Consider the following 27,086-nt stretch of genomic DNA (forward strand, 5'->3'; position numbering starts at 1 on the left):
CTTACTTACTTTTATAACAGTATAACATGCATACTTCTGAGATACTTCTGTGAAAGTTTTATTTTTACCAGTAAATCACTAGTTGCGTGTGCTGTTGTTGCAGTCCAATGTCCGGTGGGAACCTACTTCTCTCTGGAACATAACGAGTGTGAGAGCTGCTGGCTAGGCTCCTTTCAGGACCAGGAGGGTCAGCTGGAGTGTAAGTCCTGCCCTGAGGGATCATCCACGGCCTACCTGCACTCCCGCAGCATTGCTGAGTGCAAAGGTAAGATTCATTCACACAGTCAGACCTCCGCCTCACTGAAGGACAGAGAGCATTTGCAAATAACTTAAATGGTATCATTTTGATAATAGAAATGTGTAAGTACTGCCTCTTACTAATAAAATATTGCAGTCTTGGATGACTATCCACCACAAGTAGGATAAAATAATGATAAATGATTATTAACAAATTAACAAATAGGACTTTGAGGAATTTTTCTCAGACGTAAATAGTTACTAGATGCACTGTTTGTTAATTATAGATCTGATGTTGTTTTGATGAATGTTGCTCATGATGCGGTGAATCGCATCTGTTTGCAGGGCAGTGTAAGCCTGGTAGTCACTCTCTGAATGGGTTGGAGATCTGCGAGTCATGCCCGCTGGGTCACTTCCAGGCTGGTTTCGGCGCCAGGGAGTGTCTCGTCTGTCCTGACGAGACCTCAACTGTCACCAGAGGAGCGGTGGATGAGACAGAGTGTGGAGGTGATACAGTTTGACAGTGTGGAGAACACTCCCTTAATGTCCTATCAACTTGATTATTTTAAGTCTGAAAAGCCTTAATCATTCTGAAGTTATTCAGAATGCTGCTAGGTAACAAAAACAAATATAATTCCAGCCTTTAAGCGAGTGCTTAGCATTCATTATGCAATTATATCAGACATTCGTACTTGGAAATGTCATATGATTGCCCTTTAAAGTTGGATGATAAATCTGGAAAAAATGTTGCTACCTGAGTTTCCCAGTTAAAATACAGAAGGTTGACGTTGGACTTTTCAACCAGAAAATGACATTTTTTATACATTTTTGTGTTATTCTGCTCCAATATATACTACTCAATTTCTTTCTTTCTTTTACTATGCTCCTCTCTTCTATGTCTCCACTCCTGCAGTCCCCTGTTCGGCAGGTCATTTCTCCCGCACCGGTCTGGTTCCCTGTTACCCTTGTCCTAGAGATTACTACCAGCCTGAACATGGCCGCTCCTACTGCCTCTCCTGTCCCTTCTATGGAACAACCACCATTACAGGGGCAACCACCATACAGCACTGCTCCAGTAAGTGACCCTAACTAGAAAAAAACAAATCCTTTTCACGTCAAACCCACACAAACAAGCCCTCCTTTTGATATCCAGAGGATCTTTGTTTTTGTGTTTTATTTGGTTTCTAAAAGAATTCTCTTATCACAGTTGTTCCTACAAAAAATCTAACGGTCCTGTGGTATCTTCAGACAAAAGAAACAATGACGTGCAGGTGATTTCTTACCTTATTCGGGGCTTTCTTAGACCACCCTTAAGGTCTTCCTGATGGTGTCAAGACCCCACTAACCATTATCTAGTCCAATGGTTTTCAAACTTTTTTACGGTAAGACGAAGAAGAAGACATATTTTGACGAAGAAGAAGACATATTTTATCAATCCCACTATGGGAAATTACATTTTCAAGGATCCCTAAACTGACGCAAATTAGACCAAGAACCCCCATCTGATAGGAGTTTTGCTTTAAATTAAATAAAGCAAATTATTATAATAATAAATGATTCCCCTTTTACTGGGGACCCCCCTGGAACCCCTTCAGGGGCCCCTGGGGGTCGTGGACCCCACTTTGGGAACCACTGATGCAATCATCACAATCAAAGCTTATTATTAGTTGTATTACATGTGCGTTTGGCAGCCATTTGTCCATTCGTACAACTGGTGTGGCTCTGTTGAGGTGTGTGCCTGTATACAAAGTGAATGGGACCAAGATTAACTTGGTTTACAAATTTTACAATATTGTTCCGATAATTAGTGAATTAAGGTTGTAGCGGAGGTTTCTATTACTAAAAAGCTTCATTGGAAAGTTTTAAACACAATACTCATTATTCAGACATATAAAACCAGAAATAATAACATAGTGCAAAGCGTCCAAATAAAGTTACAGTTCACCAGTTGCCATGATAAACATAATGCCTATAAAAGCTATTCGCCCCCTGGGAAATTTCCATTTTTTTTTAATTGTTTTACAACACTGAAACAAAGTAGATTTAACGTGGCATTTATGACACTGATCAATAAAGACCCAAGTGAAAACAGATCTTTACAAAGTGATCGAAATTAATTACATACATAAAGTATAAAATACTTGTTGACCGTAGTTTCTTCCAGCTCTTGCTCCAGTTGAATTTAAATTTGATGTGAGCAGGCATATGTAGATAGTTTTATTTTAACACCATTGTGCTGTGCTGAGTTGGCATGTCAAATGACTTATGGTAAATTTCTACAGGACGTGCCAAGTGAAGTCAGCAGAGACCAAACCATATAGAGCTGTTCTGTGTCAGCCGCTCTGTGTGACAGCTTTTCTGCAGTTTCAAAACGTGCTGTTCCAGTTGTGTGGTGTCTGATCTGTGTTGTGACAGCTCAATCCAGTTGGAAAAGGAATTACTGCAAGAGATCAGGGGGGAAATGGAAATAATATGACTTTTATTGCTCTGCTGCAGAATGGAAATGAATAAATATGCATGCCTTAGGTGTGGGAACGAACAGCGGTCAGGACATGCTGCCAGTTTCTAATAAGAATGCAGGCTTTTGTTCAGACAGATCACAACCGTCTGCGAGTCTGGTGGCAAGGGGAAAGATCTTTGCTGTGTTTTTCCGACTTGTCTCTGCTTATATTGCGTGTATTTTCTCTGGGTGTCATTGTCAGGTTTTGGCTCCAGTTTTCTTCCCAAAGAGGAGAGTGTGACTGCAGCTCCAGAGGTGGAGGTCATTGAGGACTACCAAGCAAGCAGTCAGGTTAGTCTTTGTCCACACTTACCTTGTTTCTCACATGTCTATAACTTATTATAGGTCTCAAATGTCCAAAACCCTACATAGGGTATCTCTATTACACGTGTTACAAAATGGCTGCAACTAACCTGGAGATGAAAATGGCAATACCTCTTAATACCAAATTTCTCCTGCTTTATTGTTGAATGGATTTCTAATTAATTTAGAATTCACATTATATCTTTACCTGCATTATATCTGCCTTTTTTATTTCTTATTTATGTGAGGGTAGGTGTTTTTCATTGAATGTTTCACTGATCTGATTGGCTGTTCCTGCAGGTTTTCCATGAGTGCTTCCTGAATCCCTGTCAGAATAAGGGGACATGTGAGGAGGTCGGGGCGGGATACGTCTGCACCTGCATGCCGGGGTTCACAGGTAAATGACCAGTCAGAGATTCACCCGGTGTGATGTTTAATAACATAATAAACATACATGTCTTAACAACTTTAAAGAAGGAGGAATAAGATGATCATTAGAGGTTTGTGTGCTGGATTTTATGTCATTGCTAACTGTGACTCTCGTCTAAGTGTTGGCATTTGTGGCAACGGACATTCAGCTCTTCCACAGTTGTGTTTGTTGTATGTGACTTATGTTATGACGAGTAGCTGATACAGCCTCTGATATTTCTCTCTCAGGTGCCAAGTGTGAGATAGACATAGATGAGTGTGACTCTGCGCCCTGCCAGAATGGAGGCCTGTGTAGAGACGGCATGGGAGACTTCCAGTGTCAGTGCAAGCCTGGATTTTTAGGTAAGGGACCATTGAGGAAGTAAAGTGTTGATGATTTAAATCAAAGTTTTAAAAACTTAATTCGTTATTTCAAAGTCTTAAAAGGGTTACACTTACAGGCTTTTGACTACACATTTTAAATAGCTGTAAATTTGATAGTATTTGAATAGTCTTAAACGGGACGGCTTTATTCGCCTCCATCAGCGTATGTCATGTCACTGCTGTCAGGTGAAAACAAATTACAAAACGTTTCATGTGCAAAGAGTTCTTGTTGTTTTAGATCTCAAATGGTTTTAGTAGCTCAAAGATGCCATTGTTTTTAATAATGGGAACGCCCCATAATCACATTCTGTACTGTAGCTTACCTTTGAGCTTATCCTCGTCTCTGTTTGACCCTTTCCCCCCGTTTGTCTCAGGCTCTCTGTGTGAGGCGGAGGTGAACGAGTGTATCTCCTCCCCATGTCTGAACGAAGGTGTGTGCGTGGACGAGGTTAACAAGTTCACCTGCAGTTGTGCCAGCGGCTTCACAGGTTAGATAACAGGACTGGGTTACAGTTTCATTCAGTTTGACAGTTGGTTTCCTTGTCGGACAGTCGCGCCAACAGTAAAACTTATTGCATAACATCAGATAATTATTCAAGTGGATTATTGGTTTGAACTTGTTGAACCTCTTATTCATTCTGTACAGTAAATACTATTACTGTTTAAACTTTAGATACAGTGTATACATGTATTAACTGTTTTCCTTGTCGTTTAACATTTCCACAGGATCTCGTTGTGAGCTGGAAATAAACGAGTGCCTTTCCAACCCCTGTCTGAATGGAGGTGTGTGTGAGGACCTGACAGCTGGCTACGCCTGCAATTGTGCTGTGGGCTTCTCAGGGGATAGCTGCGAGGTCAACATCGATGAATGTCACAGCGCCCCCTGTCTGAATGGAGGCTCATGTGTGGATGCTGTTAACAACTTCAGGTAATTAAGTTGATGAAAATTCTGATGGGAAGATTTCTAATAATTCATTAGTCTTCTTGTGTTATGATCAGTGTTGGAAAGGTTACTTTGGAAATGTAATAGGTTACCAATTACAAGGTACCCTAATAAAAATGTAATAGTAGTGTAACCACATTACTTTATCAAAGTAATGTAACATTTGTTAACCATTTTAAAAAGACAGCTTCAGCGGCAATTTAACTGGCAGGCGTGTGGTGCTAAAATTTCAAACATGAAAACCAATCAAAAGCATCAGAACAGCATCAAACTTTATTAAATGGCTGTGGCTGGAAATGGCAAAGGAAGACAACATATTTAAACATATAGTCAAGCTTTTTACAGAAAATATTTTGATGTAACCCCCAATGTAATCATTAACATTTTCACAAGCAACTGTAATTTAATTACACATTTTTACTGTAATGGATTACAGTTACATTTATTTTGTAAATTAAATTAAGTAAATAAATTACATGTAACTAGTTACTCCCCAACATTGGTTATGATGTAATGTTACTTCTAAACAAGGATTTTAATATTCAATAATACATAAATAAATAATACATTATTTAAAAGAGAAACACTGAATTTGTGACGCACCTTTCTTCTTTTTCATGTGCTTCACATTCAGACATAATTTTAAAAATTAGGACATTTCAAACAGACATTTTTCAGATGCAGCATGCTCAGAGAAACTCAGAAATCTGACTGAAATTATTAGGTCACTGAGGAAACCTTTAACTAAAAACTGTTCTTAAATAACCTCTAAAGTTGTATTATGTGATATACAGTATATAGTAAGTATTTTCCTCGCTGAATTGGTTGAATGAAAAATGAATAACAACACTGAGAATGCAGCTTTATATAATAACACAATACACCCACTGTCACGGCTGGCTCAAAATCGCAACAAAAAAGAATAGTACAGTGACACAAAACTGCAGCAAAGGTGCCATTACTTTTATTTTTACACAAACAGAAACAACTTAATGTTCAAATAATCATATGAAGTGTGATAATCAGTTGGTCAGTCATGTCAGAAGGTATGCATGCTTGAGAGAATAGTGAGTGGAGTGTTGTATGGTGAAAGAAACAAAAATAATGAGGAGCGTGGAGGGAAGAGGATTTCCCCCCTCTCTAGCTCACAGTGCAGAACATGAGATGGGGATGTCACACCACTTACATGCAGTTCAGCAGAAAATGTTATCATCATCTCAAAAAGAGTTTATTTCCACAGTTGACTATCTACAGATACAGTACGTTTCATTAACCATGACAGAGGAAGGTTTGATTGAAAACATTGTTGCACGATGCCCTTTGTTGTTATGTTGTAGTGTTTACCTGTAAGTGGTATTGTCTTACAGTGTCTTCCTTCCCTCTCTCAGGTGTCAGTGTGTGGAGGGCTACCGTGGCCGCATCTGTGAGGTGGACGTGGACGAGTGCGACCCTAACCCCTGTGTGAACGGGGCCAGCTGCATGGATGGTCTGGGGTCCTACACCTGCCGCTGCCTCCCTGGGTTCAACGGAACCAGGTGTGAGACAGGTACTATAGGACAGATTACACATCACCAAGGCAACTCTAGAGGAGGGAAAGAGAGATAACTGATGTAAATGTGTCAGTTAAAACCACCATTGAAGCACAACAAGGGCGTGCATTAGCATAGACCTTTTTCTTTTGCATGTTGGTCTCTTTTATGTGTCTACTTTTCTGATTTAACACATTTAAAATGCTACTCAAACACATGGTAACCCTCTTTATGTTCACAATTGTTCATTAAGGTGTTTTAGTATTTGCCAAATTATTTCTATGGGTTGTGATCTTTTAAAGGGTTCTTTTCAAAACTTGTCAGAGTGCAAGGCAGAAATTGGGGGATTTAAATCAAAAACTGTCTAGTGAGACAAAAAAAATTCCTTTTATATATATAAATAAAGCATGTAGACATAAACTGAAGCAATGTCTACCCAGCTGCATCTATTTTGAAGTTAGAAGTAGAAACAAAGAGAAAAGTCAGAAATAAGTTTTGTCTGATTCTGTAAACATCTCAGGATCCCACACATTGATCTTGTGACCCCTTGTGAGGTCCTGACCCACAGGTTTGTAATCACTCATGCACAAGATGAACCAGTCACAGTAATAATTTAATTTAATTTAAAAAATCACCCATTAATGTAAATGTCTTTTCTGTCCTATCAGAGATGTCTGCGGCCTTCAACCTGGACTTTGAGGTGTCTGGTATCCATGGCTATGTAATGATGGATGGAGTGATGCCGGCGCTGACGGAGATCACCTGCACCTTTTGGATGAGGTCATCGGACACCACCAATTATGGCACACCTGTCTCTTACGCCGTGGAGGGCAGTGACAACGCTTTCCTTCTCATAGACTACAATGGGTCAGTGATGTAACAGTCAAGAGAATATAAATGCACATAAACTGTATTAGTCCATACAGTACACATGAAACAGAGTATGGGCAATAAAGAAGTACCATTATGTTTAATCTACCTATCCTATACCTATAATAATGCTTTCTTCCCGTGGTTCTCCCTCCCTCCAGGTGGGTGCTGTATGTGAATGGTAAAGAGCGGATCACTGACTGTCCTGCAGTGAACACGGGTCTGTGGTACCACATCGGGGTGTCCTGGAGGAGCTGGGATGGTGACTGGAGAATCTACATCAATGGGAAGCCTTCAGATGGAGGCAAAGGCCTGTCAGTCGGCACCACTATCCCAGGTGTAGTGCTATCCTCGACCTGGTCACCTTTCTGCCATAAGTTTTCCATATCCAGAAATAATTAGCTTCAATAAAACAGCGTTGGATGTTTCTGAACAAAGTAACCCAGTAGACAAGGAGAATAATTTCTCACTGACATCTCGTTAACCTCTGACCTTTAAACATGTGTCCTATAGGTGGTGGGGCGCTGGTGTTAGGTCAGGACCAGGATCAGAGGGGCGAGGGATTCAACCCTGTCGAATCCTTTGTCGGCTCCATCAGTCAGCTCAACATCTGGGATCGTGTTCTCACTCCTCAACAGGTAGATGTAGTAATTGTGTTCCTGTTAAATGCCACATATACCCACGTCTATGAAACCAGGTAATTTAACATGTAACACAGTCATAAAATATATATTTAAACAGATATAACAACTGATCTTCCCCACCTATATACTGTAGATCAAGGTCCTGTCCAGCAGCTGTCCAGCCTCCCACGTGAACCACAGAGGGAACGTCCTCGCCTGGCCAGACTTCCTCAGCGGGGTTGTGGGGCGAGTCAAAGTAAACCTGAACAGCATTTTCTGTGCTGGTAAGAGACGCTCCACAAGTCTTAAGCACACAGTGTATTACCTTCAATGATAAACTTTCTGTATTTGCTACGAGAATACTTGTAATACTACCATGCGTGCTCTTAGCCTTTCTAGGCTCTGTCTCCATCACTGAAAACCATTCCTGGTCTCTCCAGATTGCCCCAAGCTGGAGAATGCAGTGCCACACCTGCACGCCTCCACTGTGGAGGTGAGCCCCGGGGCCCAGGTCCAGCTGTCCTGTGATCCCGGCTTCTACCTGTTGGGGGAGCCGGTGCTACAGTGCCAAAATAAAGGAGAGTGGAGTCACCCTCTGCCCAGCTGTGAACGTAAGCCAGAGATACAAACTGTTCTGCGATTTGAAATGTAAATGAGTCATATCTTACCATATGTTTGTTTTTGATTTGTTGTGTTTGCCGAGTAAATTTCTGTGATGACAAAAACAAACCTAAAACATTTGACAAATCCTGAGTGTGGAAATTTTTTATGTTCTCATATAGAAATCTTAAGTGATAATTTTAGCTTCCTGAAACATTTTTAATGCTTCAGCTTTTTTATCAAACACGTCCCTGGCTAACACTGGTAAGACACGTAACATACATTCCTCCTGCAGCAGATGGATATGTGGTATTACTGTATTGTACATGTGACATACACAAAAAAAAGCTTACAGCTATAGGTAGCGAGCCTGTGGGAGTTAGATCCTTGATAGTATTTCTCTGTCCTCTGTGTGTGTAACAGGAGTGTCCTGCGGGCCACCTCGTCCTCTGGAAAACGGCTTGTTTCAGGGGACGGACTTCCATGCCGGCAGCTCTGTGGTCTATCAGTGTGACGCTGGCTTTTACCTGCTGGGAGACACCAAGGTGCACTGCAGCAACAGTGGGAAGTGGGGAGGAAATCCACCAGCCTGTCTGGGTACTTCATTTGACTTTTTGAATCAGTGACATGTGGGAAAAATAATCCTGTTTGGAAGATTGACAAAATATTTGTGTTATGTGCGTTTGTGTTTAGATGTGGATGAGTGTGCTCTGGGATCTGACTGTGATGAACACGCTAGTTGTCAGAACACGGAGGGCTCCTACACCTGCACCTGTGTCCACCCGTATAGTGGAGAGGGAAAAAACTGCACAGGTAACAAGACGCAGCTCCACAAGCAAGCAGTGCTGTTAAACATTTTATACATTGACACATTTTATCTGTCCATATATAAACCTATTTGTTACGTGTGTTTGTGTTCCTGCCAGAGCCAGTGAAGTGTGAGAACCCCGGGTCTCCAGAGTTCGGTCACAGAGACGGCAGCAACTTTCTGATGGGCGGTGAGGTTGTCTTTGGCTGTCAGGACGGCTATGAGCTTATAGGCTCGTCTCGCCTCCGCTGCCTAGAGACTGGAAGCTGGGACGATCCAGCCCCATACTGCAGAGGTGAGGGGTTGAGTGGTCATGTCATGCCATCACAGTGGAGACGCTGTACTAAGAATCATATTCTGAAGTCAGCTAAATGTTGGGCTTTTAATTAAATAACTGAAATTTAAAAATGTATCCTCACTATATTTAGGTTGCATGCACGACACTTCTTAAGGGATATTTAGCAATAGTGATGAAGTCACACTACAGTAAGTTGTTGAGTTTTAGATTCTATATGTGTTTTTTACAATTAACTTCTGTTGTGGAGTATCTTAGATAAGTACTTTTATAAGATCATGTAAGCAAATATTTAAATATTAAAAAATAACTATGAACTAAAATATTAAACATTAAAAAGCAACCCATCTAAGCCAGTTTTACAGCCTTTCCAAACCAGCTTAATTTTTATAACCTCCCACCACAAGAGGGGGCCATTTTCCTTCTTCATAAAATGAAAGGAAAAGTAAGTGTATCCAGAGTTTAATGAGGTTAAGGCTGTTGATAGACATTATATAGCCCATGAAAAGACCAAAAACAACAGTGAATTGATCTCACTTAATATTGTCTATGTAGCCAATGTCTGATAGAGCTCATTGCTTTGTGCGTTAGTCTCCCAAAAGTATTATTAAAAACACATCAATAAGCCAGAGTGTTAAACATTTGCATGGATTACCTTGAATCACAGTCACTGCCCTGCTGCTGTAAATACATGCTGTAATCTGCAGATGTAAATAATCCCCAACCAAACAAACTTCAGTGGCGGCCGTGTTAGGAAAATACTTAATTTGTCATCATGGTTGACAAATGGGCTTGTGGCTGAGGGCCTCAGTCAGGGGATTTGATGACAATAAGAAAACTACAGAATATCGCCTTATCCTTTAAATATGTTAAAGATACAGTACTTGATATACATTTTATTCATGTGTCATGTTTGGGGTTTATGAGTATTTCTCAGCCGAATCAGTAGTCCTAGTGGTCTGAGTGGTCACATTAACCACGTTCCCCTCATGTGTGGGAAAGGTGCTGTGTGGTTTTTGGTGTGACCGCAGTCAGAATGCATTTAAACATTTTGATTCCCTGTTATACATAAAGCTTTTGCATTCATAACACTCACAGTTGGTATAATTTTTTATTTGGTTCATGCGTTCCACCACTGGGTTTTGCTTACAATCTTCCACTAAAGAGAGTTTCATCTAAAACGTAACATGAATATTACAGGTTGATTTCAGGCTAACATGAAACACAGATACACTCACATAAACAAGAAATAAATGTAATAATAATAATAATAATGATGTTATAAATGTACAATCACACCTAAACACACCTTATTGACCAGCTCAGTGAACAACCTCAGTGGGAATGGATTCATTAGTATTGGAGCCATTGAAGTACTGTAGTTATTCTATATGTCTATGAAGATCATCCAGGTCATAGTTATCCAACGAAGGTTAAAATCAAGGGCAACTGGACTTGGTTGAAGCTACTGGAAGACGTTTCGTCCCTCATCCAAAGGACTTCTTCAGTTCTGACTGACTGGCAGGGAAACTCAGCTATTTAACCTCAGTGGGGTCGTTATCCCGGGTCATCGATACCGCTGGTTCGTTAGTGTTCCTTGTTGCTGTTGCTGTAACGACTGTCGTCACGACTGTCGTCACAGCAACACCAAGTCCAGTTGCCCTTGATTTTAACCTTCGTTGGATGGTTATTCTATTTGAGTTTCCTCATCAAAGTATTCAGCTGCTAAGAGCCAGTAGGATCTGAGCAACACACAAATGAAACTACACAGATATAATCACAGTCTTTTATTTTTATGCAAATAGCAGGAGCACTGATACCCTTCAGGTAAACACACACAAGCTCACTCTTGTGGATGAGATATTGTGGATGCATGGACACACATACACAGGCAAATAGTACAGACACAAATACACACGCATGTATACTTCACAAACACACATTATGCAACGTGCCCGACCCACGGAGCACTGAAGGGGTGATTAAATATGCAGCTGCCTTTTTGTCTTCCACTATGCAGCAGGCTGAAAGGCCTGACCACTGCAGCACCTCCATTGGCTCTGAGCCACATTCTTGCTCATAGTGAAAGGGGAACTGACTTACTCAGCACCTGCAGACTGTGCCAATCTGTTACGTTGACTCAGTTAAAAGTGGAACTCTGTATGTCATCTGAAACGCAGGAGGCACCTGCATGATGTTCTCTGCCAAAATCAAAACAGCTGAATTTGATTTTGATTTTTTCCCCCTGTGTGTTACAAACAACAGAAACAAAAGATAAATAAATTATTAAAGTTAAAATATAAAAGTTACAGTGCAGTGTACAATCAGGGTTAAAAGAGTTAAATGGAAAATAAAAACAGGCTGAGGGGTTGAGCACATAACTGAGTTACAATTATTTTGAAAAGAGAATAAACAGAGAAGTACACTTAATCTACTCTATCTAGCTAGTCTGTACTCGGTTCCATAGCAATCTTTGGGTCCACTGAAACTCCAAAAACCCTCGGACACCACAGAGAAACCAGGACATGTCTGTCTGCAGGCCGCTTTAATCCAGTTATACTCTGGACCCACTTGCGCGTTCACAGGTGGACAGAGGTTCCTGCAAATCACTCAGGTGTGAGATTTAAGACAACTTCCTTCACTCTGTTCAATCTCACTCTCATTATCTTTTCACTCAGTTACCTACTCATTTCTCACTGTGTAAATATTTTCTTAAAAGCAATGGTAAAAAGCTAAAAACAAAGAAAAGGAAAACAGGACAGTAAAAGTTACAGTGCAGTGTAAGTTATCAATCTACTAGTTAAAGACAGTGGTAAAAAGAAAAATCTTAAATATTTAATTAAAAGCTATGGTAAAAAAGAAAAGTCTTCAGTCTTAATTAAAAAGAACTGACAGTTTCAGCAGACCTGCAGTTATCTGGGAGTTTGTTCCAGATATACGGAGCATAAAAACTGAACGCTGCTTCTCCTTGTTTAGTTTTGACTCTGGGGACAGAAAGCAAACCTGCCCCAGACGACCTGAGAGGTCTGGATGGTTCATAACGAAGCAGAAGATCAGAAATGTATTTTGTCCCTAAACCACTTTGTGCTTTATAAACTAAACAGCAGGATTTTGAAATCAATTCTTTGACATGCAGGAAGCCAATGTAAAGACCTCAGAACTGGAGTGATGTGATCCACCTTTTTGGTGTTAGTGAGGACTCGAGCAGCAGCGTTCTGAATCAGCTGCAGCTGTCTGATGGATTTCTTAGGGAGCCCTGTAAGGACACTGTTACAGTAGTGGAGTCAACTGAAGATAAATGCATGGATACGTTTTTCCAGGTCTTGCTGAGACATAAGTCCTTTAATCCTTGATATATTCTTCAGGTGATAGTAGGCTGACTTTGTAATTGTCTTAATGTGGTGTAATCTGAGTATTTAAAATATAACATGATGGGGATATATGACTGGTAGACAGACTGGTGCCAAACAGTACCTGACCGTGTGTCGCCATAAGGAGTGGTAGCTTGTGTAAGCAGTTAAAGCAGTATAATGTCTCTGTAGTTCTGAAGGGAGCTTTCGAAAGTCTGAGGTGAATGTCTGGGATTGAGACATATAGCCCCTTTCAGACATGCACTTGTCTGAATAAACAGTCTTTTTACTTTTAGGTAAAAGTCACGACTGCAATCTTACTAAGCTGGACCTAGTAAGATATCTGTATCACTGTTTGATTAATGGTAAACTGCACACAAGTCTAACGTGCAGGGAGAGAGAGATAAATATGTGCCAAAGATCTAAAATAAATTTAATAAAATTAAAATAAATTCACTTTAATAAACTGAAACACCATGAAAATGACTATTTTAAGAGGTCGAGAAGATTTTTCTCAAATCAGTCTATAAAAACAATTTCCCTGTTGCAAAGTGGTAAAAAAAACATTTTACAACCACAGTAACGGTCTCTCACGATATTTTCATTTCTTATTCATGTCAGCTGCAAGGATGAATAAATTAACATCCAGTGAAACGCTACGTGCAGCATGTGAGCGAACAGTAATTAAACGAGAGTCCCAACTAAACATCCTGTCATTCAGTCTTTGTGCGTGTCGGACTTTACTGTAAACGGGCAGTGGAATATGCTCTATTATAACAAAATGGTGAAATTGATTTGTAGATTCAGTGTGAGAAGGGCGAGCGTCCCTCGGATTTAAGGAAAACATACTATTTGTTGGATTCATATGAACTATAGGATCTAGTGCTTTTGCAGTCATTGAAAATGTCTAGATATCTTGGTTTCTGCTGGTTCAATTCTATCATTTTTCTTCTTTTTATCTGTCTCTCGGGTGTCCTACATTTTCGTGGAAGTGTAATATCACTGAAGTACCCCTTTGATTAGTGCTCCCCTTGAATTGCTACTTCCTCTCAGTCACAACTCTTTGGCTTCTATCCATTTATATACTTTCTTGTGTGGCGCTTTTATCCTATTAGTGTAAAATGTAATGGGGCATTAATCCTAGACCATGTCTTTGCCAAAATATAATCAATAACATGCATTAGTAAATTTATCTCTACTCCGAGTGTGTAAGATAAAGGTAGCTACTCACAGCTATACTAATCATCTCTTCGATGCTGCACTGTAGCCCTCTCCTGCCCGACACCAACTGTTCCAGAGAACTCCATCATGAAGGGAAACAACTTCACCTGTGGAAGCAAGGTGACTTTCAGGTATCATTTGCATCCCCTGCAACACCAATGTGTAATGATAACAGTAGGGAATATTACAAAAGGTGTTTACAAATGTTGTTGTTAACCTCTTTGTGTCACGCTTGGTTTTTATGCTCCTCAGCTGTATGAAGGGCTTCCTGCCTCAGGTCCCCTATGAGTTCCATTGTCTCGCCAGTCTGCGGTGGAGCGGTACACCACCTGCCTGTCACCCAGTGACCTGCGGGGGGCCTCCAACTGTCCAGAACGCCGACTACACCCTCAACACAAACACATACAGGTCCACCGTCATATATACCTGTGCTGAGGGATACAGGTATGGATAAAGAACCACCAGCTGCACTGTTCTTTATGCCTTTTGGTGATGTTTGATGAGTTGATTGCATAAATGCTAATTTTGTCGATAATTTTAATTACTTTGATTAGTTTTATTGCAATTTTTTGTGACTGCTGAATAGTATGAAGTTGACATTAAGCTGAAGTAACAATAAAATTGACTCTATGTGCTGTAAAGAAACAACAGCACCAACTAATTTACAGATGCACAGAAGCTAAATTTAGCAACAAGCCTGTGAAATCTTCAAAGAATCCACTGAATTTATTAAATGTGAATAACCTACATAATTTCTCTTGAAATAAGTCCTACTTATTTTAAGTCTTTGTAGACTCAGGTAAATCTGTTTCAGCACAATGCAGTTGCAACCTCCAAAGACATTATGAACTCTGTATGACTTTGTATGTCGTCATCAGTTGTGATTTATTTGTTTTCACAAGTAGCCCTCTATGAATCTCTCTGACACTGTAATTGCAGTAGAGCGAGTGTGTAAACTAAGTTGTGTGTTGGTGCGAAGACCACAGGGCTCCATGCAAGTGGTTTGTGAAGCAACAGGGGAGTGGAGCGGGCCTGTCCCCCGCTGTGTGACCGTCCTGTGCAGCGAGCCTCCGGCCCTGAGTGACGCCGTGATCGTAGGAGAGAACTATGAACTGGGAAACAAGGTGCACTATGTCTGCAAAGAAGGGTAAATGTGGTTGAAGTCTATTGTTATGTTTTCTCAACTGAAATTCAAGCATGTTGAAACTACGGAGATATATTTGTTAAGGCCCGTGGGGAAATTTGGCTTCTGCATTTGAGCCCTCTTTCTTCACTGTAGCCACCATGGGTACAACAGCGATACAGTCATTAATTATAGTAAAAGAAATATAATATATATGTTTAATAAAGAGTCTCTACAAAACATCTCCTATATAACAGGAAAACTAAGTACAGAAGTGATAAGTTTCATGCTTGCCTCAAATGTTGATGATTCAACCAGTTTGACCTGTTAAAAGATCTATGCATGATCATTACTTTGTCTGATTAACATTGCGTAACAGTGAGTCTAGAGGGCAAAGTTTTTAATGACTGGAAATATGTCAGTAACCAATCAAACCTGATGTTACATTTGCTGCAGGCAAAGGCGACATTCTGATATCTGATTATGTTGAGGCGTGATTTATTTATCTTTTTGCTAATCTCTTTTGGTCTTCTTCACAGCTACACTCTGATTGGCCCAGAGACCAGAGAATGTCTGCCAAGTGGCCAATGGAGTGACAGCTCCGCCCAGTGCGTCCCCCGCTCTTGCGGCCCCCCGCCCGACATCGACCACGCCGAGCCCTACGAGAGCCACCAGCTGTTCGGAGACACTGCTAACTACTACTGCACTGATGGATACACTGCTGGCAACAACTCTAAGATGGTGTGTAACGCTCAGGGTGTGTGGGCGCCCCCTGATGGCATGGAGGCCCCTCACTGCATCGCAAACTTCTGCCTACGTCCACCTGAGCTACCCCATGCAATTTTAGATTCGGTCAGCAAAGCCAAATACGCCAGCAACACTGAAGTGACCTATAAATGTGAGGAGGGGTTCATGCTCAACACCGTAGCCACACTGAGGTGTCTGATGGGAGGAGAGTGGGAGCCTTCGCCGTACGATATCAGCTGTGTGCCGGTGAGGTGTTCCAGGCCTGAGAGCATTGATCGGGGCTATGTGATCGGGACAAACTATAGCTTTGGAGCTGTGGTGGCGTACACCTGCGTAAAAGGCTTCCTAATCCGAGGTGAGAAGAGGAGGACCTGCAAGGCCAATGGAGAGTGGGGAGGAGCTCTGCCTACCTGTGTACCTGTGTCCTGCCCCCAACCTCCTTCCCTCAAGAATGGCCAAATCCATGTGAGCCACAAACACCAGAATTCACACACACTGTAAACATGTGTCCTTGTTATGATAAAAAGTAAATAACAAAACAGAGGGGGAGTACATCATGCTTGCTTATACATTTATAAATTTAGGATCTTTTTAATCAATGCTCAGATTATCAAATGATGTTGTGTTTTTGTTGTGCCTTTCTATACTTTATACCAGCGCCTTCTTAAAGGTACATCATCTTTGGAGTTTAAAATATGAATTAATATCATCAACAATAATACAGACAATATACAGAGATGATCACATTACAAGTGAAAAGAGGAACTAATTTCTAGGAACTTGCTAGAAATTGTTGGTAAGCTGCAGATGTGTAAAATTAAGTCTTACTTTCTTCATCCTGTAAAAAAACACTTTTCATATTTCATCACTTGGTTACATGAGTGATTGTAAATATATCAAATAAATGTATCACTCTGTTTATTCTCCTATAGAGCAGAGGTCGAGTCACCTTCAACAGCAGGGTGACATACACCTGTGATGAAGGATACAGACTGGTTGGTCGTCCAGAGCGAGTTTGCCAAGCCAACCACCAGTGGTCCAACAACGACCCTCCCAGCTGTGTCCTTTTGACCTGTGACCCTCCTCCCGACATCGTCCATGGACACTACACAGGGTCGGATTTCCAGGTGGGCCGAAAAGTGCAGTATGTCTGTGATGAGGGTTACGAGCTGGCCGGGGATGCCACCTGGACCTGTCTGAAGTATGGAAAGTGGGATAAGACGAGGCGTCCACGCTGCTCGCCAGTGCAGTGTCCAGAGCCGCTGCTGGAGGAGAACCACCTGGTCCTGAAGGGCCTGGACTCTGAATCTGGAACAGTGGAATTATCCTGCGAAGATGGCTACGTCCTCGAGGGGGCCCGGATCCTCCGCTGTACCCCATCACAGGAGTGGAACGACACTTTTCCAGTGTGTAAGCAGGTGTTTTGCGGCCCACCGCCTGAAGTCTCATTTGGTGGCCCTTACTCGTCCTCTACCCCTTTCCCTTTCAGCTCCGTGGTGAGCTACACATGCATGGATGGCTTTACTTTAAGAAAAGAAGGCTCTGTGTCCTGTCTAGCCAGCGGACAGTGGAGCAGTCCTTACCCAGAGTGTATCCCAGTTGAATGTCCTCAGCCTGTGGAGATTTCTAATGGTATCGTTGATGTCCAGGGTCTGATGTACCTCAGCAAAGCCCTGTACAGCTGTAAGACTGGATATAATTTAGTGGGAAACTCTACTATCCTCTGTGGAGAGAAGGGACTCTGGATTGGAGGGGTACCTTCTTGCCGCCCGATTGAATGCTCAATCCCTAAACAGATAGCAAATGGAAAAGTAGTTTATACAAAACTCCAGTTTGGTCACAGTGTTACCTACTCATGCCGTCGTGGTTATCGTCTTCAAGGCCCAGAGACTCTGGTGTGCCAGGCCAATGGGGAGTGGGATATTGAGCCACCTGCTTGTGTGCAGATATCTTGCACCCCACCCCAACCAATTGACAGCGGATTCGTAGAGGGCCAGGATCACAGTTTCGGTGTCACTATTTTCTACAGCTGCTTACCTGGCTTCCAGCTAGTAGGCCAGGACCATCTGACCTGTGAGGAGTTTGGCTGGTCTAGTTCTGTTCCGGTCTGTGTGCCCTCGGACTGCGGCCTGCCTCCTCACATTGACTTTGGGGAATATATAAGGGTGACGCCACTGGGCGGAGGCTCTGATACTGCTTCTAAAGACACTGGATCATTAGCCTCACCTATGGACTTGAGCTTCCTTCATGGGACGTTTATTGAGTACCGTTGTCACAAAGGTTATGACATCACAAGCCCCACCAGGTTGGTGTGTCAGGAGGACGGAGGCTGGAATGGGACGGCCCCGTCATGCGTCCCAGCAGAGTGTGAAACACCACCCAGTCCAGAGCACGGCTGGGTGAATGTGACTGATACCTCCCTCGGCAGTATGGTCAGGTATACTTGTGAGGAAGGATTTGAGCTGCAGGGCGAGCCTGTGAGGCAGTGTGTATCAGGTCGACTGTGGACTAATGACGCCCCAGTTTGTCGGCCTGTTTCTTGTGGTGACCCAGGCGCTGTTGCTAATGGCACAGCTCTCGGAGGTGCTTTTGTGTATCCTGAGGTCCTGCGCTATGAGTGTATTCCTGGATTTGTCCTAAAGGGTAGGGACACTATCGCCTGCAAGGCAGATGGAAAGTGGAATGGGCAGAAGCCTTGGTGTGAGCCTGTATCTTGTGGTCCTCCTAAAGTCCCCGGTGATATCACTTTTAAAGGAGACGAGTACAAATATAATAACGAGGTAGAACTGAGCTGTCAGACTGGTTTCCTCTTACAAGGGAAATCTGTCAGCGTTTGCCAGGCTGATGGCACCTGGAGCCATGAGTCTCCTACCTGTGTACCTGCCAAGTGTGGCAAACCCTCACCAATACCCAATGGGCGTGTGTTGGGGTCAGAGTTTGGCTTCAACAGCAAGGTAAAGTATGAATGTGATGAGGGATACACACTTAATGGAGATCCCACACAGATTTGTCAGTCAGATGGACTTTGGGACAAACCTGCACCACGCTGTGATATCATAAGTTGTGATCCACCTGAGGACATCAGTCACGGCTTCCTGAACGGCTCCAGCTTCGACTACGATGACATTGTGGAGTATGTCTGCTTTGATGGCTACGAGATAGTTGGAGATCCCATCCTGCGGTGCTCCGCTCAGGGCTTCTGGGTGGGCACTGTGCCTCAGTGTCGGCCCTGCGTCTGTGCCCTCCCCGTGGTAAAATTCGGGGTGGTTCTTGGTCGCGACCGTGCCTGCGGAGACCAAGTGCACTTCCAATGTGACGACGGCTACAAGCTGCTGGGTCCTTCTCAGGCGGTGTGTGAGAAGGGGGGGGTGTGGAGCCCTGGCGTGCCTTTGTGTAGCCGGGGGAGGTGCAATGCCGCCCCGCCTACAGTCCCTAACACTGTCCTGCAGGGTGGCGTTAGCACCTTCTCCGACACAGTTATTTACAGGTGTCGGCCTGGCTACCAGCCAAAGGGGTATCCACACCTCTCCTGTGGAAGAGACGGCAGGTGGGGGGAACCCAGAATCAGCTGTGAGCCTGTGAGTTGTGGAAAACCTCCAACTGTCGCCCACGCTCAGGTGGTGGGAGACACCTTCACCTTCCCAAACCAAGTTACATACAGGTAAATACTTAGCACTTATTACTGTAATTTGTGTTAAAATCTTATTTTTCTGGCATTTCTGATGGACATTAGCCCCCACATTGCCTGTGCCTTGTCCCAGTAAGTTTGTGGGACCAGGTGAAACTTTAGCATATTACATTGTCTGTGTACTTGCTGTCTATCGCCTGACCTCAATCTTGTTTTTTAGAAACCTGTATGTCTGGAAAAAAAGACATGTTTGTTGGCTGCTTTGTGTATTTATTTTACTTATTTAGGAGCCATTTCAAAGACTAATACAGTTAGATTTTTCTGTTTTTCTCGAGAATGTCTCCTCTATACTTTCTTAATTTTCTACCTCTTGCTCTCCAGGTGTGAGGACGGGTACAAATTAGCCACACAGTCAGCCTCTCTCTCCTGCCAGAGTGACGGCACCTGGTCCAAACACAGCATTCGGTGCCGCCCCACCCCCTGCCTGCTACCCACCAACTTCTCCGTCCCCCATGTGTTAATCACAGGGAAGGAGTTTACTCCTGTCGGAGGCACCATCACCCTCTCCTGCACTCCTGGTCTCCTCCTGCAGGGGCCAGCATTAGCTGAGTGTCAGGTAGGAAAGATTTTGGTCATTAATTTTTGTCTAAGTCTCTTTGAGTCTTAGTCTTAATGTGAATGCCTGGTTGAATAATGGTTAACACTACGTTCTTGGTCACGCTATGTGCAAAGATGATGTGACCTCCTTTCTTAATTAACATTTTTGACAATTAAATCCTGGCTAGAGATTTAGAAAAGTTCAGATGTGAAACAGACAGTTCCCGCCTGTTTGTTGTTATAGAGGGACCATAGTTTTTAAAATGTTGAATTTTATTGACATTTCTCTCTACAGAGGCAGCAATTGACAAATATCTCTCTTTTCCACTGAAAATGTCAATTAGAAACCACAAATAACATAGTGCTTTCCTATCTGTTGTATTGTGTGACAAGCCGGGTGGAGGTTGGGCGCCAAGCATCTCTTCAGTTTCCTGTGAGCCTGTAGTTTGTGAGAAACCACCTCCGATTTCTCACGGTGTCACAGAGGGGGACAGCTACACCTATGGAGACTTTGTCATGTACTCATGCCTCCCAGGGTTTGACATGAAGGTATGGCGCATCAGGCCAAGTCTCCTTCTGTAGAGTTTAGTAGTTTAGCAGCTAAGATTAGAAAACATGGGTTTATGAATTACCTCATCTGAAAACATACACAAAAACAAAATCAAAAAGCACAGCTGTATCAGAAAACACCCATAACAATGCATCTTTACCAAGTTTTTTAACTCCTAAAATGTGTAATTTGTGTGGGATGGTGACCACTCTTCTCCTATAATACAACAGAGGGCTTTATGTCCTCTCCTGCACTGTGCTTTTAAACTGCAGACTGTCCAGACTAAGCTAATGGCTAACAATCAGATTACAGAAAATCACATGACTTCTCTTTAGCAATGAGTAGTGTGTAGTTACAGAGAAAACATAAGGAGCTGAGTCATTCCATTCCTGATATCTATCCCACTGATATGCTAGCCTCATCAATTTGAATAACCGCCACAATGAGTGCCTTCAGCCTTATTACACTGAAGACACACATACAGAGAGGACAAACTGCTGACTCATTGTCTTAAAAAATCTATCATATATCTTGATTGTATCATGTTTCTTGATATTGCTACAGATCAATATAGGGTAGAGTACACTTTGCTGTGTTTGGGTGATCTGCTTTTCTTGTAGCTTTACACTTTGTTCTTCCTGTCACAGGGAGACTCTATCCAGACCTGCCAGGGAGACAGAACATGGAGTGGCACCCAGCCAGTGTGTGTTGGTAGGTTTGTTTACATTTGAGGGCCTGAAGAGGAAACATCTGGGTCAAAAATGCAATCTATTGTTGCAAGTCAGTAAAGGAATGTTTCATGAATGAGTAATTACAGACAACAACACACTGTATGGCAGGTAGACTATGATTAGAGTCAAGTCAGGAGGCAACACCTGAAATTCCATGAGAAAACATCTTTTTTTTATTCCTTCCTGTTAACCAAAAAAAAAGACATCCTTCACAAAGTGTTCACCTATTTGATGTTCGTGTTCCAGGCTCCTGTCGTAAATGTAAAAATTCTCAAAAACAAGTTTGTTTTTATGGTGTAACCTTATACATTTTGTAACCTGTTACATTATACTGTACACACACACAGGCCAACCTCACCACACCCATGATACTGTCTATTGTCTCCTCAGCACAGTCCTGTGGATCTCCTCCCACTGTAAAAAATGCACAGGTGCAGACAAGTGGAGAGACTCACCTACACAATGCCAGTTATGTATGTAATGCTGGGCTGCAGCTGGTCGGCCCAAAGACTCTCATCTGTCTGGCCAACGGCACGTGGAGCCTGCCAGCTCCTACATGTGAAGGTATGGAGGGTGGCATGAACATGAGCTACATGGTTATTAATATCGTTATTGTTTTTTTTCTTTCTTCTTCTGAATCATAATTTTATTCACTATAATTTCCTCTCATGTCAGTGGCCAAAGGCTGCGACAGCCCGAAGGAGATGCTGCACGGTAAAGTGCAAGAACATAACCTGAACACAGGGCGCGCAGTGGAGTTCCAGTGTGATAAAGGCTACAACCTGGTGGGAGATAGTCTGGTTGTGTGTATGGGAGGTAGCACCTGGAGCTCCACCTTCCCCACTTGCCAACGTGAGACAACTCTGCACTCCTGCCCACACACTACCAGGCAGTTCCAAAGAAACATACATTGCAAAATACAGGGGAAATTTAACTGATTTCATGTGAATTACCAAATTACCTTCTACCTACCACTGTGTCCTAGCTTGTAAATGTAAATGTTCTGTATTTGTATAGCGCCTTTCTAGTCTTTTCGACCACTCAAAGTGCTTTTACACTACATCTGCATTCACCATTCACTCACATTTATACACTGAGCCTAAGTGCTCAAACAGAAACTAACATTCACACACATTCATACACTGGCGGAACAGCCACCAGGGGCAATTTGACATGTACCCTGGATGAGCCGGGGATTAACGGGCAACCCGCTCTAACTCCTGAGCCACAGCCGCCCCTTGTTTGTCAGGCTTTCTGTTGTGTATGACTTTCTGCTTTCTTTACAGTCTGTTGCAACTGCACAAGAGGAGCAAACACAACCACCACACAAAATTCTTTGCAACACCACTCAGTTTCACAATTTATTTCCCCACATCACTTGTGATAAAATGGGTGAATCAGAGCCCTCTTACTTCTTTCTAAGTAGATACAGTATGAGTCAGAGACGTTCTGTGAAATAGACGAAGTTTGAAAAAACAAACACACATTTCTTTATGTGGACTGTTGATACCAAACATATCTTAAGTGATCATGAAAATAGGAACTGCTATATCACATGATGCAATGTTATACAAGCCTGGTAATGAATACTGTCTTTGTGAAACTTTATGTTCCGAGTTGGCAGCAGCTCAACTGTGTGGTAATTTGTGATGTTGTCTCATTGGATTACATCACATTTTAAAAAGTTTCAAATGTTTGTCTAACCCAATTTACATACAACAATATCACAGTGTAGGCTAACTACTGTGTATTACTGTAACTGTAAAATCTGAAACTTGAATTTTACATTTTACAGGTCATGTAAACTGTCTTGTGTCTCAAATCTAAACATCTTTTATGAAGTATATAGTCAGTAACCGGGCAGGATGTCAGTCATGTTTGCTATTACATATCTGTGGTAAAATAAACTATAGGCTACTTTTGTATAAAAACAGATACAGTGTGTCTGGATAAAAACCTTAATTAGTCTAAAAAATAATCTTTCATTTCTGTTCTTTACAGCCAAGTCTTGCCCGGCTCCTCCAGGCTGGAGGGACGACAGCAGTGGGAACCGATCCCAGCAGGAGTTTCATGTTGGACAGTCGGTCCGAGTCACCTGTCCCAAAGGTCAGCAGGTCAAAGGCAGCGGCACTATCACCTGCAGGCCGGACCAGACCTGGAGCCCCATCAGCTCCGTGTGTGAAAGTAGGTGAAATATATAGCATATGCACTTTGGAAAAACTGTTGCATGTTAAGTCGGGTTCTGTTGGAAAATAAATATTACAGGAAAGATAGATGTTGACAACTACGAACTTAGTTCTTCAAAAAGAAAAGATGTTTATCTTCTGTTGTAAATATTCAAAATATTCATTTCGATCACACTGGCAAATATAGATTTTATTTAAAACAAATTCAAAACCACAGACCTGAGAGATGTGACTACATGATCCATCCATGTTAAACCTGTCCAGTCTTTCAGCTCTCACTAATATTGACAGATATTGGATACACATATATTTGTACGTGTTTTATTGATTGGATTTTATGTATTTTCTACTTTATTTTTCACAATTTGAGTTAAAAATATTTTTGTTATTTATTGATAAAATGATAATTTTGAGATATTTGATTTGCAGTGAGGTTTACTGTTCGATATTTACAGCCATCTTCACTGTTCCTGCGATAGTAAAGTGTGTTGTTCAACTGTAAATGATCTTGTCTCAGTATGAGTGTTTGTCCCAACTCTTTCAATTTTGACAGATAACTGCCAACAATATTTTGTTCATTTTATGTGTCTGTGTAAAAAACTGATATATTAATATAGCACTTTTTAAAAACTCTTTCAGGTTTGGACTCAAAAATCATGAACCATTGATTTACTTATGTTTGGGGAAATCGATCAAATGTAGTTATTAGGATGGAGGAATTGAATAAAAACTGTGTGTTTGATATTGCACACGTCCGCATGCTCCCCTTGTGCCGAACACGTTTCAACACTTGCATGGCTGTTGGCTTCAATCTGCCTGTTTTTCTCTGTGTTGTTGTCTGGTCTCTCACTAAGCTTTAATCAAAACAAACAGGGCTGCATCAAACACTGTGTTGGTGTCCTTATGCTGGACTAATTAGGGGCACCTCTGCAGCTTCTATGGCAACCTTTGTCAGATGATCCTCTGATCTTTCTTGCTTGCAATTGTCCTGAATATGCAACACCATAGTATTTAGGTTGCTATGGCTCGTTGTTTGTATTTGCATGGTGTTCATTTTCCTATATGCATGTTTGACGTCATCCTTTTACAGTAGTCCTGTTGTGGCCCTGAGGGTTTTTCAAGCCAAACAGCTGAACTATCTGACACATTTGGATATTTTGCATGAAATTCACTGTCTTCACCGGTGATGAGGGATACAGAAAACAGAGATTGATTTCATTCAGTGGATACAGATCTCTTACTCTGCAGAGCGAGATATGAGGAGTAGACAAAATAACAGAAACACCTTACAATACAATATAATAATTTCTGGAAACTCTCATATTCTCACATATTAATATAATAGGCTGCTATTGAACTGTGCTGTAAGGTGTTTCTTTTATTTTGTCCACTCCCTGTAGACTTAGCAACTTTCCTCTTTGCTCATAATGAAGATTGATATGCTCATCTACTTTTTACGCCATCTAGAAAAGGCACCTTTTGTGGCTGTAATACCTGAATTAATTTATTTGACATTTAATTAAAGATGTGAAAAATGGTGAAGGCGGCAGCAGCATGTTAAGGCCAACATTCATTTAGACAAGACACATGTAGTGAGTAACTCGTTGGGTCGTTCCATCTGGGCTGTTGTACAGGGGTGTCCTGTGGCCCCCCCCTCCATGTGGCCAATGGGGTGGTGCGGGGGGCGGTGTTCCAGTTCGGGGACGTGGCAGTGTACTCGTGTTTTGGCGGCTACGCCATGGAGGGCATTGGAAGGAGCAGGTGTTTGGAGAATGGCACCTGGACGCCGCCTCCCACATGCAGAGGTAGAGCGAACACACTCCTGTGTTTAACAGAGGGGACTTTCCCAGGACACTTCCTGCTTCACCTGACTTTCCCTTTTGCACATGCTGCTTCTCAGCCTTTTAATCCTGCTCCTGTTCAACAGATACAACTTTCTCTACAGGTTATTAACAGCTCTGTGCCTGCTCTCTCTGGACTCTAATGCCTACTTCTCCTGGGTTTACACCAGTGACATGTGTACAGTATGTGGATGTAGGTGAAGTAGCCAAGAAATTGTTGCTTTTTAGCCTCTTCCTCATTAAAAGTTAAGGTTGGGAAAGGATATGGTTCACTTATTCAACCTAAAAAGGCAGCTTCCCAACACCCGCTCTACCATGAGTGATGTCTATGTCTGTGAGAGTCATATACGAGTCCTTTCTAAAGCCATATTTTGTCTTTAAAGTGTAAATTCAGTTCCACAATTAGCACGAGCCTGAGCACGTACAAAACCATAAACTGTGAGCACAACTTAAGAAAAGAGCTGTAATTGGAACAGACCTGTCCTTTAAATGAATATCCAAACAGACCAGTGACATATCATCCTCAGTGAATAGATGTGCAGTGTGTGTAAGATCCATTGTCTTCTCTACACAATTTAGAAAACATGGGTGCAAATAACACATCAGAGAATCGGATCAGTCGGGCTCCATATTCATGAGCTTTCTTCCCTTGCTGCAAATTTAAAGAGGAAAAGAAACCAAAGCCGATCCTCATGCAAAATGAAATTCAAACGGCCTCTCGCGTGTTTTACATATGAAAACAAAGACTGGATCCAGGCTAGCCTGTCCTCAACAGCTGCTGCGACTGTGCACGTGCCTGTCTACACAGAAAAACACATGCAGACACTGTTTCTGTTGATATCCTTTATTAGTTGGTACTAAGGATTTTAATCCACAGTGTGTGAATGCTGCCGTTGTTCTAGTGCATGAGGTTGCATGGCCAAGAGTTGCATCAGATGTTTGGCAGGCTGTGGCTGAGAAATAAACTGTAAAACATGAAAACCTGTAACATTTGTTCTTTGTCTCCTTCATATGAGTACACTCATCTGCTCTATATGAAGTGTGAAAATGTGTTTCTGATATGTTTTGTGTGTGTGTCCTTTCCCTCAGCGCTGTGTTGGCTGCAGTGCCAGAACGGAGGTGTGTGTCAGCGGCCCAACACTTGCTCCTGCCCCGAGGGCTGGATGGGCCGACTCTGTGAGGAGCGTAAGTTAATCATTAATCAATTAATTAATCATTAAATTTCAACACAGTGTCGATACACTCACTCCCAGAACATGATCGTAAGTGTGTTGCAACTCAAATTCAAACAAACCCTCGCTAACACACTGGAATCCAACCAGCTTGCTAAGCGGAATTTAGCAGACAATGGTGCACAAAGAGGGTCAGAGATAATGGACTGAAAGGTTGTTTTCAGCGGAGAAATTTAGAGTTACTGTCATTCATTTTCTGCACTTCAACAAAACACAGTCCGACAGTTTACAGTTTGTCTCCTTCTCACTCAACACAGCAGTTAAAGGAACAATTAGAATCACCAAAAGATTGGAAACGTCTCTCAGATTTATCTAAATGTCACTGATTAATTTGTCTCCAAGCTCAAGCTGTTCAGATAAGTAATATCAGCCCAAGCATT

At 42.1% G+C, this 27,086-nt stretch overlaps 1 protein-coding gene across 2 annotated transcripts in view; it reads left to right on the forward strand.

Moving 5' to 3' along the window:
- svep1 (sushi, von Willebrand factor type A, EGF and pentraxin domain containing 1) overlaps positions 1 to 27,086 on the forward strand; it is a 90,877-nt gene that overhangs the window by 60,568 nt on the left and 3,223 nt on the right. The window contains exons 17-46 of one of the 2 annotated variants that reach the window (XM_038730700.1): positions 104 to 265; positions 583 to 744; positions 1,151 to 1,312; positions 2,940 to 3,028; positions 3,341 to 3,437; positions 3,698 to 3,811; positions 4,207 to 4,320; positions 4,559 to 4,760; positions 6,164 to 6,321; positions 6,973 to 7,171; positions 7,336 to 7,511; positions 7,688 to 7,812; positions 7,952 to 8,081; positions 8,238 to 8,408; positions 8,821 to 8,994; positions 9,091 to 9,210; positions 9,324 to 9,500; positions 14,118 to 14,202; positions 14,324 to 14,515; positions 15,051 to 15,218; positions 15,734 to 16,406; positions 16,874 to 19,602; positions 19,951 to 20,185; positions 20,560 to 20,715; positions 21,364 to 21,427; positions 21,838 to 22,011; positions 22,123 to 22,299; positions 23,449 to 23,631; positions 25,268 to 25,438; positions 26,564 to 26,659. In XM_038730700.1, coding sequence (XP_038586628.1) covers positions 104 to 265; positions 583 to 744; positions 1,151 to 1,312; positions 2,940 to 3,028; positions 3,341 to 3,437; positions 3,698 to 3,811; positions 4,207 to 4,320; positions 4,559 to 4,760; positions 6,164 to 6,321; positions 6,973 to 7,171; positions 7,336 to 7,511; positions 7,688 to 7,812; positions 7,952 to 8,081; positions 8,238 to 8,408; positions 8,821 to 8,994; positions 9,091 to 9,210; positions 9,324 to 9,500; positions 14,118 to 14,202; positions 14,324 to 14,515; positions 15,051 to 15,218; positions 15,734 to 16,406; positions 16,874 to 19,602; positions 19,951 to 20,185; positions 20,560 to 20,715; positions 21,364 to 21,427; positions 21,838 to 22,011; positions 22,123 to 22,299; positions 23,449 to 23,631; positions 25,268 to 25,438; positions 26,564 to 26,659 — 7,635 coding nt within the window. The remainder of the gene's footprint in view (positions 1 to 103; positions 266 to 582; positions 745 to 1,150; positions 1,313 to 2,939; positions 3,029 to 3,340; positions 3,438 to 3,697; positions 3,812 to 4,206; positions 4,321 to 4,558; positions 4,761 to 6,163; positions 6,322 to 6,972; positions 7,172 to 7,335; positions 7,512 to 7,687; positions 7,813 to 7,951; positions 8,082 to 8,237; positions 8,409 to 8,820; positions 8,995 to 9,090; positions 9,211 to 9,323; positions 9,501 to 14,117; positions 14,203 to 14,323; positions 14,516 to 15,050; positions 15,219 to 15,733; positions 16,407 to 16,873; positions 19,603 to 19,950; positions 20,186 to 20,559; positions 20,716 to 21,363; positions 21,428 to 21,837; positions 22,012 to 22,122; positions 22,300 to 23,448; positions 23,632 to 25,267; positions 25,439 to 26,563; positions 26,660 to 27,086) is intronic. The other variant, XM_038730701.1, reaches the window with a different exon arrangement.

The sequence above is a fragment of the Micropterus salmoides genome, unplaced genomic scaffold (assembly GCF_014851395.1).
Source record: "Micropterus salmoides isolate LMB-PRFRI ecotype aquatic unplaced genomic scaffold, ASM1485139v1 Ms_hic_scaffold_2, whole genome shotgun sequence".
Taxonomy (NCBI): Eukaryota; Metazoa; Chordata; class Actinopteri; order Centrarchiformes; family Centrarchidae; genus Micropterus; species Micropterus salmoides.